This window comes from Labrus bergylta, chromosome 2, assembly GCF_963930695.1.
Source record: "Labrus bergylta chromosome 2, fLabBer1.1, whole genome shotgun sequence".
Lineage (NCBI taxonomy): Eukaryota > Metazoa > Chordata > Actinopteri > Labriformes > Labridae > Labrus > Labrus bergylta.
The window spans coordinates 16,468,655-16,486,176 of NC_089196.1; the positions used below are offsets into that span (position 1 = coordinate 16,468,655).

The 17,522-nt window shown below is 38.1% G+C and overlaps 1 protein-coding gene across 1 annotated transcript; it reads left to right on the forward strand.

The window, feature by feature from the left end:
* Nucleotides 1-294: 294 nt before the first annotated feature.
* Nucleotides 295-17,384, forward strand: ak8 (adenylate kinase 8). Its single transcript, XM_029280404.2, has 15 exons — nt 295-346; nt 1,338-1,470; nt 1,561-1,645; nt 3,098-3,147; nt 3,311-3,421; nt 3,610-3,678; nt 9,007-9,088; nt 9,170-9,241; nt 9,666-9,866; nt 10,482-10,604; nt 10,804-10,893; nt 11,553-11,694; nt 12,178-12,258; nt 13,254-13,383; nt 13,604-17,384. Exons 2-15 carry the CDS (start codon nt 1,387-1,389, stop codon nt 13,691-13,693), a joined length of 1,410 nt encoding a protein of 469 aa, XP_029136237.2. The 5' UTR covers nt 295-346; nt 1,338-1,386; the 3' UTR covers nt 13,694-17,384.
* Nucleotides 17,385-17,522: the final 138 nt, after the last annotated feature.

Sequence of the window (17,522 nt, forward strand, 5' to 3'; positions counted from 1 at the left end):
ACAAACTGCGACTATCTGATTGTTTAAGTAACTAAACGTGTAAATAAAATCTAAATAATCAAAATACAAGTATGAGACCTGTCGAATAAAGGTTTTATTTAGGAATTAAAGGTTATACATTATAAGATATGCAGGTTTTGTAAGGGCTATTTTAGGTATTTGATAACAGTAATACAGATTTCCTGTTGATGAGGTTCATCAATACAGTATTTGGGTTCATCTTTATGTTGAACGCATTTCAGTACAGATGTGGACTAAGGTCGACAGCACCGCTGCGCATGCGCACCGATGATATTCGTCCCTAGCAACAAACAAACGCTACTTGGCAACCGGGTCGTTTAGGCAGGTGAGGAGCTTTTATATTTATTTTACAATAAGATTTGTTCTTTAACGGCAATTAATCACCGAGTTATTTTGATAAACTTGGTGCATGTGACATTTAACGTTTGTGTAGTATGTTTCAGGAAGTAAAAGTAATCCACGGGTACAATTATGGCATAAAAAAGCTAACAGATGCTAAGTAGCTGTTGTGGTAAAACTTTACTCACTAGTACTGCTATATGGTACTTTTGATACATTGGTACACAGTCACTTTACTTGAAACATAGTACTTCTAATATTATAGTGTTAATGTTTTAAAATAGCCTATCTGAGAACCTCTTCCACTGCTGCAATCAATAAAATGGTATGAATTGATGACAGATCAATGTCACTCCTTGGTAATGTTATAGGATGAGTTTTATATTCTTTTCAGACAACAATAGGCCAGAAAAAAAAAACCTTCTGATTGTGTGTTTGAAGCAGGATGTTCGATCTTGGTGATCTAAGCTGCATATAAGAAAAGACTAAATGGTCAAAATTCAACTCAGCTTTAAAGCAATTAAATGCTAATAAAACAGTTAAGAAATAAAGAATAGACAAAAATATATTTAATTTTTAAGTTTTTTTAGTTTAATTATTTAGTTTTAATTCGTTTTTAGTTTTAATTTTTAAGTTTAAATTACAAAATGCTCATAATATGTAGAACCCAAGAAAAAAAAAGAACATGGGTTTTGAATTAAATTATATTTTTATTTCTCACTGATTTGTAGAATTCTATGTTTTGTAGATAGTCTATTATACTACGATCATGTTTTTAAAATGTTCATCAAACTTTAATTTTTTAAATAATGACGCCTGTATCTCTTGGTGCATTATGTGGATTTATATTGTTTTGGTCCTGACTGACATCTTAAATACAGTTATACAGAATCTTTACACGAGGAAAGCTAAGACAAAAGGTTTCCATCTTCAGCAGTTTTTTTTCCTGATGCCTGAATGAGTTCAATGTGCTGCAGGTTCTCAAAAGAAAGCTAAAGAACTCCAAATTTCTTCCTCCCCCGGGTGATGGATGAGACGATAAAACCATTGAGGATTCCTCCTCAGATGTCCGTCTATGCTGACAAACACAAGGTCTTCCACCTGCTGCAGGTATTCCCAGTGAGTCTGCTGGTTTTAAAGAGCAGAAGGTTTTACCTAACCTAAACTAAGTCTGTGTGTGTGTGTGTGTGTGTGTTTTAGAGCATGTTGTCCAGTCTGGTGATTGATCAGCCTAAAGATCCAATCAGTTACCTGATCAATCTGCTGCAAAGGAACAGCGCGGACAGTAAGTAATGGAAAACTCTCACTGATCTGTCTGACTTGAAGTGACTGGTTCTTAAATGGGGATGAGATTATGGGGAGGCATTAGAACAATCAAAAGGGGTCTTTATGTTAAGTAGGCCCAAGAACATGAAACACAAGCGTCTTAATATTACATTTTTCCTACAACATGCTATCCTGCAGAGTTTACACTTTCTTTATTGATAAAGATATTCATATATAACAGATTCACTCTGTTTATTCACTGTTGTTTAGCTCCACAAACCTCACAGCTGAGGGACAAGGGCTGTTTTAGATATTGATATAACTTTAAACACTTTCATTGTGGTCAATAACTTCCTCAGCCACTAGATGGAGCTGTGACTCTTCTTGAGCTCAGTTTAAAAAGGGTAAAAGACACTCAGAACGCCTCAGTTCATTTGAAATTAAATATTTTGTTTGACTTCATTAATTCTTTTTTTGTAACTCAAGTTATTTTAAATTATATTCTAAGTTGTATTTAATTAAGTGATTCACAGATGTAGTGGGAGTAATATTTTATCCCCCATCACACTTCTTCTTTGCCTCAACAGAAACATTCCCTGATATATTTTCACTAGAAAATTATAGAATTATATTCTTTATTGTTTAAGTTTAATCTGTTCCCAAATAATACACAAATAATGTGAATTGAATTAAATAGATCATAATGATTTATGAAATGATAAAATAATAAGATTAAAAGTTACATTGAACTTAGCGCCTCATTTTAAATAATATAATAATAGTTACTTTTATTCAAAGTGCATTTTTCAAAATCAAAGTTACAAAGTGCCTCACAAAGGGAGCAAAATAAAACAGGCGGATTATAAAATTATAGGCAAAAGCTGATATTAATAAGTAACAGAAATGTTAAAAGGCATTGAAATATTTTAAAAGAACTTAAAGACATACAATTATTTTATTAAAGTCAGAGATTAACACTGTTACCATACAGCAATATTTTTGGTTAAAAGTGAAATAAATATCTTGTCAAATGATGTATAAGGTCTTCACTCTATTGTTAAAATGTTGGAGGTGTTGAGTACTCGTACTTTAATTCATCAGCACTAGAAGTCACTGAGCTGAAAGAGATGAGAGAGAAAAACTATTTATTTGTTATGTTTAACTGGCAAGTAACATGCACATCTTGAAGAGCTACACCAAATAATCCAGTAATTGCAGTTATTGTAATATACAAATCAGTTTTTTATTTTATTTACTACAACATAAAAAATGTATATTTTATATTTCTTTAAAACAAAAAACCTCTGTATCCATCTTTTTGAGCATGTTTAGAAGACATAAGTACTAAATCTCCCCTTTATTTGACTAAAAAAGATTGAAGTTTTATATTTACAGTATAACCCCTCGTTGATGTCTGTAGAAATTACCTACATTGCCTGTCTGTCTGTCTGTCTGTCTTTCTGTTCATCAGTTCCCAGAATCATAGTGCTTGGTCCGCCGGCTGTTGGGAAGCATACAGTAGTAAGTAATATCATGGAGACAATATGTGTGTTTAGCATTCTCTTCCGCACAGCGACAAACTCTGTTGATTTAAAACAAAAATAACTGAAATGTGGTCAATACTCACTGCAGAGTATATGTTCATGTCATCAATTCTTCTTCTTCTGTGTCTTTTGTCCTTCAGGCCAAAAATTTGAGTGCTGAGCTGAGAGCTGTTCATGTTACCATAGAAAGTTTACTGCAGGACCCGTCAGAGCTGAGTGCACAGGCCCGCCAATACACACTCAGAGAGCAGGTACACACACTCAACTAAGTTTTTTTTATTCTCACTGTGATTCAGAACACAAAACAGATTCAGATTCAGATGTAAACCTGAGTCATGTGATCGTACAGAGACAGAGGTTGACACTGATATTTTAACTCCAGGACAAGATGGTGACCTGTTCATTTACACTGTGTATCTGTTTGTGTGTTTGTATTAAGGAGCTTCCTTGCGAGTTAGTAGTCCGAATGATTCAACAGAGACTGGATAATGTGGACTGCTTCAAAAGGGTAAGACCACCATCAGCAAACACCACATCCTCCTCCTTCATTTTAGGCTTCTGTGACCTCCCCCCCCCCCCCCCCCACACACACACACACACACACACACACACACACACACACACACACAGTGAACTTTTATTTTATTTTAAAGCTCTCTTTAGCTGCAACACAATTCCATATCATACAGTATTTTTGCCATTTACCTAGTGACAGTCTGCCTGATCTAAACTTTTGTCACAGTCTGAATGAGAACACTGACAGAGAGACAGACCTGTCTGTGTGTCTCTCTTTCTCTTTCTCTGCCTCTCTTTGTCTCCCTCTCTGATATGCCTCTGTGATGATAATAATTAGCGCTCTGGTCGCTGATGTGTCGTACTATGATTCCCAGCAGGCTGAATAGCATGTTGGCGTGTTTCCCCAGGGATCAGCTGATCAAACAGACGTGCTGCTGTCACATCATGGGTGTTATTTTCACTCTGGCTCGTCCTCTCTGCTGCTCCTTATTAGCATCACGTCCTGTTCCCTGTCAGCGTTCATCAGGGCACCACGGGCTGCTTTCTGATCAGTTTAAGAAAATTAAAGAAAGTGAAGCTTCTGTCACCGGCACTTGCAAAAAAAACAACAACACAACAACACAAACTGAAGCTCACAACTCCACTTATCTGTCTGATTGAATGTCTGCCCTTTGTTCAAAAACCTTCACATTAAATGTTAGGCAATAAAACACATGCAGAGGGGGGAGAACTAACATTAGAGTCTATAGAACTTTCCCATGGTCTTTAGGGTGTTTTAGTGGTCATTGCAAAGGATCATCATCATTTAGATATTTGAATTTTTCTTTGGGAGGTTTTGTCATTAGCAGCCTATAGGGCCCATCTGTTTAGGTGAATGTATGCTTATAACAGGTTTTATTGCTCATTAAGCTGATTCTGGAGATCTTTTAGGATCTTTTTTCAAGGGGCCATTGAGGAGAGTCTAGTGGTGAAAAGGGTCAATTGTTGATGGTTTTGATGGCTCTAGTTTAAATTGCTGTAATGGTTGTAATGGCCATTGAATTAGTCTTCTGCACCTTTAACATATTTTTCAGTAATAAATTAATCCTTCTTGGGATTGTGGGTATATATAGGGATTCTGGTGGTTATTTCAAACCTTAAGAAAGTTTTGTGGTCCTTAAAGAGTTCGTTTATTGGACTCCTTTAGGACCTTAAGTGATGAATGAAGAGATTATAGTTTTCCTTTTGCTGTTTTTGTGATCAATAAAGATGTTGAACCCAGGGTTTTTTGATGATCATTTATGAGGTTCAGAAGTGGATGTTGTTGTCACCAAGGAGGGAGGTTCTACAGGTCCTGTGGGAAGCTAAAGTGGTCTATTTTGGGGCTTATTGTGGACCAAAGAAATTCTAGCAGTAGTGGAGAAGATTCCAGCAAACATTTAGGATGTTTTTCTGATTCTTTTAGAGGTTCTGCGTGACGTTATGGAGATTCTTCTGGTTTTTCTTAAGTGGTCCTGTGGTAAGGGTTTAAGTTTCTAGATTCAGTTCTATTCATTTTAAGGAAGACCTAGTGGCCCTGTGAGAAATTCAAGTGGTCTTAGGGTTTATTGATGTATATAGGACATTCTATTGACATTTCTTACTCCAGTTTCCAAGTTTCTATGCTCTGAGCTACTTCTCATTGATCTGGGAAATTTCAGTGGTTATCAACAAAGGTTACATCTTTAAAACTGAACGGTCCTCTTGGTGGTCCTTGGTAAAGGAGCTGTTCCATGTGTTGGTGCTAGTTGATAGTTTTTAGTTTGCTAAGTTGTTTTTAGCAGTTGTTAGACGTTTTTTGTCAGTTATTGAGAACAGCTTCAGGTACATCACCTCCTTGTTCTGGATCTTTGGTGAAGAGCCGAACTTGACCAAGCAGAAACCTTCAGTATGCGGAAAATTGCATTTCCTTGAGTGTCCACTTAAGGCTTGCTCCAAAATACCTGGAAGTTACATACAGCCTGACAAATTCCATTTTGACAACAGTAAATAAACATAATAACAGCCTGGAACAAAAAATGGTTTAAGTCTGAATAGTTCATACTGTATCTTTATCTGCAAATATTGTACGGGGGGTGAACTTTTTTTAAAACCCAACTGTTTTATTGTTATAAAGGATAAAAGTTATGCATAATTAAGGGCATGACTGATATGCCTGCAGTCAGGGGCGTTGTAGCTGTTTGTTAGGAGCCATAAGGCCCGCCTCAGCTCAACCTGTTTGCCTGTTTCTAGGTTGACCAAAAGTTAGGTTGAGACAGCATTTTAAATACGCCGACTGCCATCGTTGGGGTTTAACACCCCCCTTCAGTAACCAATGAGTGACGTCACTGAGACTACATCCATGTTTTATATGATCCTGACTTTCATTATCTGAAACAGTTTATTGTTGAGTTTAATGTTTAAATACGTATCACATGGAGCCAAAGTTTCTACTCAGTTTGGTCGACAACAATGAGACAATTCTTTGTCTGACACTTCTTTGTCTTCCTCTGTTCTCTAGTTAATCTTCAGTCAGTTGGTGTGTGTTCAGTGTGTTACAGTGTGTAAAAGTGTGTGTTTGGAGCAGCCTCTCAGTGATCAACAGTAAACTGGCATTCAGTTTTTTTTTTCTCTAAACACTACAAACAGCTGCTTCTTTCAGCCTCCAGCGTTTAGCTTCAGCGTTTAGCATTTAGCATCAGAGTTTAGTGTGTGTGTTTGTGTGCGAATGTGTGTGTGATTATCAGTTACTTTCATCTGCTAATGGCTGTTTTTGGCTGCAGGCTAAACTCATCAAACACACCTGGGACTGTGTGTGATTGTGTGTGTATGTGAGTGTGTGTTTGTGATGTCTTTATTTTCCGTTTGTCAGTGTAAACGCAGGAGAGGAGAATGATTGACAGCCCCCATCTGGACCCCGCCTCCTCCTGCCAGATTAAATACTTCACCCATCTCTCCGTCTTGCTGTCTATCTGTCTTTACTTTGGTTATCTGTATTATCATGACTGCTATGTTTAAAACTTCTCAGAACAAGCTCCACTTTCCACTCCCTGCATTAATGGTTCCCAATGTCACATGTGAACGTATTCCTTGATCTTTTAGTTTTCCATTGACTCCTGACCTCTTCAGTAACTGAGGTATGCTAGCAACAGCAGACCTCATGTCTGGGTTACTAACTAAGATCAATGGAAAGTCTCTTTTTTATTTCCCCAGATTTCAATAATGTGTCTCTGTTCCAGGCTTAATAATGTTATAGTGTTTGTATGGCAAAACAGAAAGTCTTTTTGTTGTGTTTTTACAGGGAGTTAAGGACCTTAATCTACAATGTGGTTGTTACAAGTGCTCTTCTTGTTTTTTTGCAGTGGTTGTTGTTGTTGGCTCTTTATAGAAAACACACTCTGGTAATCGATATTAGCCCGTTAATTGAGCCTACCTTGATGTTAGACTGTTGGTGTATTCGCAACAAGTAGTTTGGAGAAGCTAATATTGATATGAACCTGGTGGAGAAGCTAAAAATAATCTCAGCTAAACTAATATTGACATTAACCTTTTGCAGATGCTAACATCAATGTTAGCACTAACACAGGGTGAGAGATAAATTTACTGTAGCTTGTTCAACGAGATAAAGGGTTGACAAAAGCATGTTGAAGAAGATCTGTGACACAGATTTTAATATCTGGTCTCTACTCCTATGTGAAGGAATATTGCTTTTTGTTAGCGTCAGTGTTTGCTTTGATTAGATAATGTCTTCATTGCCTTTTAAAAGTTAACTACGATATGAAAACAAAAACTATATAACTGAGAGCAAAAAGGGTTTCATTTTGACAGCATATTTGCTGACTAATGTTTATAAAATATGCAATGAAATGAATCATACTCTTTTTTTTGCTTCTCCTCCTAATGATTTAAAGCCAATGAATTAAAAATATACTTCAAAATAAAGTTCTTACTGCTGAGTAGCACCTTAACAGTTCAAACATACTTGTTTTTGTGCTTTATTTGAGTGTTTTCTGTACTGCTCTCCCATTTAATATCTTGATGATTTTGTTAATTTGGTGAGATCTTGGCCATGGATGTATTTATAGATATGACACTGATATAGTTGCAGCTCAGGCTTGCTTTCAGTGGTTCAGTGGATTTGTGGCCTAAAAGTCCAACCTCCATTTTAAAGCTGGCTTCCCCGTAAGTGTTGATAAAATAATCAATTTCAAAAACTGATCGTATGCTAAGAACCAGTAAGAACTCAATCAGCTAGTCGTTTATCCAGCACACATGCAGCTTGTCATACATGTATGTGTGTCAGGGCTGCTGTCAGTCGTCTTTATTCAGCCTGGCAGGCAGCTCTGAGGGAGTAACACTCCTGAGTAATCCTAGTAGGAAACGAGCAGCGCTCTGCATTAAACAGTCTGGTTTTATTTAGATTTCATGCGACTGTCAGACAGCAGAGAGTGGTGGTATACAGCTACTGTCAGCCTCAGTCTGTCAAACTCTTCAGCTTCATACAGAGTTAAGCTTAAGTTACACAGGAGACAGAATTTAATGAACAGCCTTAAGGTTAGGTCTCACTCTGGAACAGCTTTAAACAGTAAGCACAATGAAGGGAACATTTTAAAAACAGAGGAAGGTCCAGCAGTCGTTCTATGCTGTATGACTTCAGGAAGCTTTGATTAATTGATTTAAAATAAACATGTAACCAGGTACTGGTCCTGCCTGCCTGATCATTAAAAGGCACATGATCATTAGTTACTCTCATAAATGACCACTCACTTCCATGATGTGTTTCTCTGCTGGGTAAAAACAGAAGAAAGACCGAATACAATCATTAACATTGTCCTTTTTTTTTTCTTTACAAAGTTTCAGTTTCAAAATTCACTCCCTCTGACATGAAAAGGTTCTAGGAGGACTTTACTGTAACTCCAACTGTGCTCACAGACTCCTCAAATGATTTAAAGGTCCTGTATGTGCCTTTTCACATTATAAAAAAACAGAAAACATCCTGAGGGTCTTACCTTTAGAATTATGATTTCATATTTGACGGCTGGATTTTCTTGAAAAGCCAACACATCAACTGCACCGTTGCTTTAGAAAACATTCTACAAACCTCCCCATTTTTGCTCAGCTTGAACAGAATGAACAGTGTTTCAGTCTCAGCTAATTCATATTCATTTGTGCCTAATGACATCTCTCCAACTGTGTGTGTGTGTGTGTGTGTGTGTGTGTGTGTGTGTGTGTGTGTGTGTGTGTGTGTGTGTGTGTGTGTGTGTGTGTGTGTGTGTGTGTGTGTGTGTGCGTGCGTGCGTGCGTGCGTGTTTGTGTGTTAAAGGGCTGGGTGCTGGAGGGAATCCCTCAGACTCGACTGCAGGCTCTGAGTCTTCAGCAGGTCGGAATTATCCCTGAGCATGTTGGTGAGACAAGAGATTATGTGTATATTTACTGAATTTAAAATATGCATCCTTTTTCTGAGACATTTTATTGTGTCTGTCCAGTGATGTTGGAGGCTCCTGATGATGTGTTGCTGGAGAGGCGCCAGGGGAAACTGGTGGATCCAATAACAGGAGGTGAGTTCATATCAGTCTAGCCACACATTGACTGCATTCAATCAAACCTCAAACAGGTAAACAGAAAGATCAATGTTCTAACAAAGTAAGAGTGTTGGACCAAATTAAAAAATAAAGTTCAGTTTATTTGTGTCAGCTGACACATATGGTTTCTTAGATTAATAACTCAAGACTAAACTGTTCTAAACACAAAGTAGAATGGAGATGGAAAACATATCCTTCTCTGATAGCAGAGGGTTGAACAGGTCAGTACTGACAATGGTTAAAAATCCAACTTTAGGATTATACCTGGTCCTTTTCTGATGCAGTGAGGGAGTCCGTCCTATGAGATGAGTCCATGAAAAAACAAATAAACAAGCAATCACTTGTTACAAGTTGGAGTTTTAAAAAGATGACTCCTAACAGCAGTAATTCTTGTCTGCAGATGTTTACCATAAGACTTTCATATGGCCAGTTGAAGACACTGTTGCGATGCGCCTGGAGGAAGGTCAGAGTCGGTCAGAAAGGCAACGATTGGCTGAGCTGCAGCGCTACCGCTGTGAGGTTACAGGTTTGACCTCAGCCTATCAGCATGTGCTGAAGATCATCAACAGTGATCAACCTCATACTGATGTCTATCAACAAGGTATGAAATTACCCACATATCACAATCCTAAAGAATTTCTCTTGAATGACTAAATTCCTAGTATTTGTTGTATTCTTCTTTCTCAAAGTTATTTGTTTTAAAAGGCCTAGACTTTGTTTGAGCACTGGCTTTTAGACAACAATTTACGCTGCAAATTCTCAACGCTCATTTAATCATATAAAGGCTCAACATTAAAGTAGGTAGTTCATAATGTCAATAATGATGCATCCGCAAACTCTGATGAGAAAAAAATCGACTTTAGAAAACTTGTGAACTTTATGACCACCTTACACCAAATGATTAAGATTTCAGGGGCATCCTACTACTCCATTAAATGATATCTATCGAACATTGAAAAAGTGTCATCCATAGTAAGATTAATGAATAAATTGTTTGGTGTAAGGCCTTCATAAGGCTTCTCGTTTGGCCATATTTTTGGAGATCTCATCCAATATGCAGGAAATTTAGATTCACTCATTGTTTAATGTAATATATGTAGTATTTGTTTTATATGTTTGTGTGTGTGTGTGTGTGTGTGTGTGTGTGTGTGTGTGTGTGTGTGTGTGTGTGTGTGTGTGTGTGTGTGTGTGTGTGTGTGTGTGTGTTTTCACTAAGTGTTGGCTTTTGTCCGGACACGTCGTTGCCCCAGAACTCCCAGAATCCTTCTGTTGGGTCCGCCAGGGTCAGGGAAGAAGCATCAGGCCAGGCTGCTGTCAGAGAAATACAGGATGGTGGATGGTACACTCACACACACTGACACACACAATTTAGATGTCCCCAGATCCATTGTAATTGGTGCTAGCATTATAATAGCTTAAATAATGCCCAGAGCTAGCAATGATTGGTCTGTAAGTGCAAAATACTAACGAGCAATTTATGATTATTTTAATCTATTTAAGAAACCTAATCATGTCCATTCTGTCCATTTGTTTGTCAGTGTGTTGTGGTCAGCTGTTGAGGTCTGTAACAACTGATGGTTCAACTCTGGGTAAAAACATTAAACCTTACCTGGATCATGGGAGGCCAGGTAACAACAAATGCACGCACTGAGACACACACACACACACACACACACACACACACACACACACACACACACACACACACGCACACACACACGCAATCTATCGGTCCACAGCAACAGAAATCTTGATTGATAGGTTGCTTAAAGTGGGAATAAAAATTGTTTGATTTCTGTCTGTTTCTCAGCATCCCCTGGGTTTTTTTTATACCTTGTACTCTCCCACACACTCACACAGACACACACACACACATTCAGTCCTCCCCCATGTCTTTTATTCTTTGACACACATATTCTATATGTGTGTGTTTAATCACAGCTGTGTTTAATAATCAGAACTGTCAGAACAAAGCTGACAGAGTCCTTGTTCATACTGCTGATACAGAAACTGAAATGTTCTCCACCTCTGATACTGACAGATCAGCATCCAGGATTTATTAGCATACTGGACTGATCTGAAGGTCCCTTTTTACGAGAACATTGCCATCAACCAATCAGCTTGCTTTATGCAAGACATGTTGTTACTGTACAGTTACACATTACACACCCCTGTTTGTAGGTGAACAATGATGTTTACATACATTATAGGCTCCTGCTGGTGTTAAACTACAGATATGAACTTACTGTATAGAAACAGCTGAGTATGGTTTAACCTGTTGGTGCAGTTCCAGACTCCCTGGTTCTGCAGGTTCTGGAGGAACGTCTGGGCCGAGTGGACTGCAGCTGCAGAGGCTGGATCCTTCATGGCTTCCCTAGTGACCTGCAACAGGCAAAGAGTCTGCAAGAGTCCCAGCACCAGCCCAACAGGTACTACACACTAATACATCTACTATTACTACTGTTACGACTACTACTGCTTGTACTGTTATTACTACTTCTATTAGTAATAGTACTGCAACAAGACAAGAGCCTACAGGAGTGCCAGCACCAACCTAACATGAATCAATCTTGACCTTTACCACTTAAATTACTACTACTAGTACTAAGAATGTTACTCCTACTATTATTATTACTAATTCTACTTCTGCTACTTTTCAAGAGCAGCAGGAGTTCTAAAAACACACACACCCGCACGCAGCATGTTGAGTGCTGATGAATATTTAATGCAGCCGTATAAATATTCACCCTAATGGATCTGCTGCTACACAATAACTGTTTAAAATACAAAAGCTCTTTAAATATTAAGGTTGTTCTTTGTCTGTAAAACAGTTAAACATGTTATTCAGGATGCTATTTACTGACTGGGTGCATTTGAATGACCTCTGATTGACCTTTGCTCTCTCCTCACAGAGTTTTCCTCCTGGATTTGACAGATGATGTTTGTCTGGAGAGAATCACTCTCAGAGCCACAGATCCAGTCAGTGGAGAGACGTAAGGGAAAAGCAGTTTAACCAGTATATTGACCACATCTGTAAACGATCTCAGTTTAAAATTAAATGGTTATAGTAAAAGTTTAGTATAATGTGTCGACAACAAAGCAGCAGTCGTAAGAAATATTTCCATAAAACAGACATGTCTGGTGCACACATCACTGAGTTTCTATTAGGAGCTGCAACATCAAGATACATTGTATCTGTTCATTTAGCAGACGCTTTTGTCCATCTTATCAACCCAAGTCGCTTATCGAGGCAATGTGAAACTTAAAAAGCTTGTCATCAATAATCTCAACAGGGTTCTGGGCAGACTTTGTGGGCATGAGTTCAGTGTCCAAGCTGGATCTTGATCTGTGGATTGACAAGGAGCTCAGGCTTTGAACGTTTGAGTTGAAGGTGGCATTCATTCGTCTATTTAGAGATATCAGAAAGGCATGATGAAATTCTTGCCTAAACTGTCATGTTGACTCGTGGAAATGGTAGGAAGAGCAGGGTATTATCAGCATTGCAATGGTATTAGAAACCATGGGAGCAGATGATTGCACCAAGTGAGGTTGCATTTATATACTATATAAGAGAGAAGGGGGCTTAGCAGTGACTCTTGAGGCACCGCTGTGGATACGCAGTGCTATTTGGACACGTCTCCCTTCCAAGATTCTCCCTGAGCGGTAGGACATGAACCAGCAGAGGGCAGACCCTGAGATACCAAGCTCAGAGATTGTAGAGAGGAGGAGTTGGTGGTACACTGTGTCAAAGGCAGCTGACAATTTGATCCTGGCCATGAAACAGTAGACTAGTCTTCTACCCATGGAGAGTTACTGGAAGAACCATGTTCTCTTCCAATCAAGAAATGTACCTGATTACTTTTAACCCTAGCATGTACAGTTCATACATAATAGAATAGATAATAGCTCGTTCATTTGAATGTAATGTGAAGGTACAAATGTGAAATGTCAAATATGTTTCCTGCTGGGATGTCATTTCCTGCCACAGGTTTCACTCTCTAGTTCGACCAGCTCCGAGCTCTGAGGTCCAGGACAGACTGAAGACCAGACCTGAGGACAGCACAAATACTGCAACACACACACTGAGACAGTACAGGATGAACATTGCTGCAATACAGGTACACACACAAACGCAATCAATAGTTTACCAAATGTTCAGTTGTTGCTGAAAATAGACTCCAACAAATGAACTAATTCATACTGTTTGATGACACTGCCACCATACTTATTCTGTGTGTGTGTGTGTGTGTGTGTGTGTGTGTGTGTGTGCGTGTGTGTGTGTGTGTGCGTGTGTGTGCGTGTGTGCGTGTGTGCGTGTGTGCGTGTGTGTGCATGTAGACTTTGTTTCCAGATGTAGTTTATATTGATGCTGATCAGGATCCTCACTCTGTGTTTGGTGCTCTGGAGAGCAGGCTGACAACTGACTGACACCTCGAGACACCAGACTCAAGACCAGAAGAATGATAACTGCTCTACTTCTTCTCTTAACTTTCCTTCATCATTCTTTTTTAAATATGTTTTCTTAGAAAAGTATAATTTTTCTGTTTTGCAGATCTTTCTGTTTCTGCTGAGTAATCTCAGAAGTTTTAATCCAATCCAAATTGCACATCTCCCTTGCTTACCTCACTTTAAGTGACATAGATGCTCTACTTTTAGGGGAATGCAGGTGTTTTTTAAGTATAGGTCTGTCCCAAAATACTTTATATTTATGAGTAGGATGCTATTTTCAAAACTAAAAAGAGCCTTTAAATGGTCCTCATGTCGAAGTCATCAGACTCCACGAACAAATATGACAATTTTACCTCGCAGATTTATGGGAGTCTCTGGTCTGTTGCTGCCTTGATCACTTAGTTTGTTTGTGTTGTTTTGTGACCCTGGTGCTTTAAATAGTAAGTTGGGATGCAACACACACAATAAGTAACACATAGATAAAATACAGTTTTATAAGACAAAACAATCAAGTATTCTGTTCTTTGAGGTAACTTTTTTGACCACTGGAGTCTGGTAGTCAGGCCTTTGAAGAGAGACAATTCTGGTTGAAAAGAATTGTTTTCTTTAACTCAAAAGGTCTGAGCAGATTTGCATCCAACGATTATGATCCATCCAATACAGTCTGTTTCAGGTCTGTCAGCTGAAGCACCCAAGAGAAGCTAATCAAATACTTTTTGTATTTATTCCACAGTCAAACACTAATATACATGGTGCATTAAAAATAAGGGCAAGATTTAAAAAATTATCTCAAGAGAATGTATCTAAAATGTCAAAAGTAAAAGTACAGATTATAGTAAAAGGTAGATAACACACTGACCTCAGTATTCTGCTCACACAGGTCTAGTGGGTAACAAAATCTTCCATTATCCATACGTCTTTTATTTGTAATATGTAAATTCTAGGAGAAGAATAAGAAACCTGTAGCCACATTCTGATGTTGAACCTCTGACCTTCACACTCAGTCACACAAATGAGTGTGGTGTGTGTGTGCGTGAAATGAGAAAGCAGGAACATCGCCTCAGGCAAGCATCATCTTTAGAAACCATTCACGTCTCAAAGTTCAGATGTTTTCCGCCTTTCACACTTAAAAAAAATAAACAAAATATTTTTTTCATATTTTTAGAAATAAATCAGAAACATTTATCACAGATGTCAGTTTAAGAGAAGATGTGCTCAAATTTAGACCGTTTTATTATTTGTAAGTGTCCCAACACTTTCAGACCAGGATAAGAAACTTGTCAATCTCTTCCTGTTTGACAATAAAGGCATGAAAAATAGACTTTAATTCTAAGTAGCTAAGTTTATTTCTAAGTTTAATAATTCTATAAAAGTCAATTTCTTCTGTTTTCTCTTTCTCATATTGTTATATTACAATACATTAATTCAAGAGTTATTAAATATGTAATTATAGTGTATAGTATTTTATATTCATTATGAGGACATTTTTCTGCTTTTAACTTTTACATTTCACTGGTGATACTTGCATCATTTTATGAGAATAACATTTTGATGCAAGACTTTTATTTGTAACAAAGTGTTTTCCCTATAGCCTATATGTACTTTAACTGTAGATGAACTGGAAACTAATCATCATGTCAAACAGTGAGACAGAGTCAGAAACAGATAGAAACAGAATGACAATAGGAAGCAAATTCACAGCAGTTGCTACCTCTACTACCTAAAACTATTGTAGATACGGAGAAACTGTGTCAATGACTTTATGTCTTGGTTTGATAGACAACCAAGGGGTCCATGTCTGTTTCCATGTTAGGGTCGACCTTAAGCTTATCTGCATGCTTTAAGGGTCCGTGGGGCGTACAGGTTCTGGATAGGCAGACAATCACTTTCTCTGCACACAGACAGACAGTTTCAGGCTGACAGACAAACAGTCAAACTGTAAGAAAGACAGGTTCAGTTTTGTATCAGTGATATTAAAAAAGAGTTGTGTTTGTGTGTGTGAGAGTGTGTGAGTGACAGCCACTGATGTCTCCCTCCTCTGATCTAACAGCAGTTATCACAGTTTAGGACGTTTACTTCAAACCTTCATGTTAAAATATCTCCGTTTATTCACAACTCTTCGTCCTGCGGCACCGACGAGCCGCCCATGATTGAAAACTCGTTTTCATAACTCGCTCAATCACACAAACACTCTGTCGACGTTTCAAAGTGCTGATTTTGGTAAATGACTATAATTAATCCTCCTGAGCGCCGGTCTGAGTCCCAGCGGTGCCGGGCCCGCCGTGTGATTGACAGCTCTATTTTTAAGTTTTCCTGTCGACAACAGGAAGCGGAGCAGTAAGGAAATGGGACGTGACGGCTGCTGATGTGATGACGGACAGTTTGTACTCATCTCCTGCAAAGACTGAAAACACTGTCCGTCCTGCAGAGAAGCTTCTGAGCAAGGCACCACACCCCAAACGTATCCTAGTTGGTACAAATGGAGTGGTCTTACAGGTCCTCCTGCTTAAAACGATGATGTAAAAGATCTTACATCACCCTGATTTGACAGGTCCAAAATATATCTCTTGTGTTCAGCTTCAGAGCCTCCTGACTATACTCAGGTCTGTTTTTATATTGGGCCCATTGTCAGGTGGTTTTGAACATTCTCAAGATTTTTCTGCTTAGGTCAATTAAGATCCAATCTTATTCTTGGATCTGATGGCTGGGTCCCAGTATCTGACTGGGATCTGGGTCTAGTTTGAGTCAATTTGGACCTAACCCCATGAACGAAACTGTGATCAGCTAGATAACCTCTGAATTTGTTCTAGTTTTTCAGACGGTTTAGGATGTGATTGACTTTCTAACTGTCCTATACTTTTTTCAGAGTAGGCCTAGTCTTGATTCTGCTCAGGCCCCTCTGTTTTCAGGTCTAATTCTTGAGTCTATCACGCCTGATGTCTGGATTTAAAGGTCTGATGATGCTCAGGTCTGTTGTGGATTGGGTTGATTATAATCTCTGGGTCTGTTTAAACACCTCAGGTTCTAATTCAGAAGGATTCAATATTTTTCTTAAAACTTCCTTCCTTTTCCTTTGATATATTCTTTATTTATGTACTTTTGCATATCTATTAATTTGCTAACTTATTCACTCTATTTTTAATCGATAGTCTGAAATATTGATTGGATGTCGAGGACACACTTAGCTGGTTTTATTCTTATCTTTTAGAAAGAACATTTGCGGTCACCATAGGTATCAGTCCTTTTTCTCTAATGTTATCTGTGGTGATTTTAAGTCTGATTAGATATATTAGATATTCTCTATTTACAGTAGGCTATGCTGCCTCTTGGCCAAATTATTGAGCACTGTCACTAGCCTTTGAGAACTGGGAACTTGAGAAGCCATAGCTGCTGTCAGAGACTGTCTTGACATTAACTGTTGGATGGCACAACATTTTCCTAAACTCAAAACCAAAAATTATAGCCTTCAATTCACAATTAACCTATCCTATAAAGAGCGGCATTGGTACCTTAGCAACTAATATCAAACCCCCTACCAGAAACTTACTTTGTAAACCCTTTTTTGTATGCTGTACAAATAAAGGTATTATCTTTGTAATATCCTCAATTTAAAAAACACATTTAGACTACAAGCTCAGATAGAACTAATTAAAGGAAGAGGTTTATGTATTGAGATTTCTACTTTATTTATGGTGGCCTTTGGAAGGTAACTTGTATTTCTATTTTATTTATCTGTGTGCTTCTATGTTTTAGTGTTTCAGATTTTGATAGTGTTTTTGCTTATATTTTGCATTTAAAAGGAGGAAAA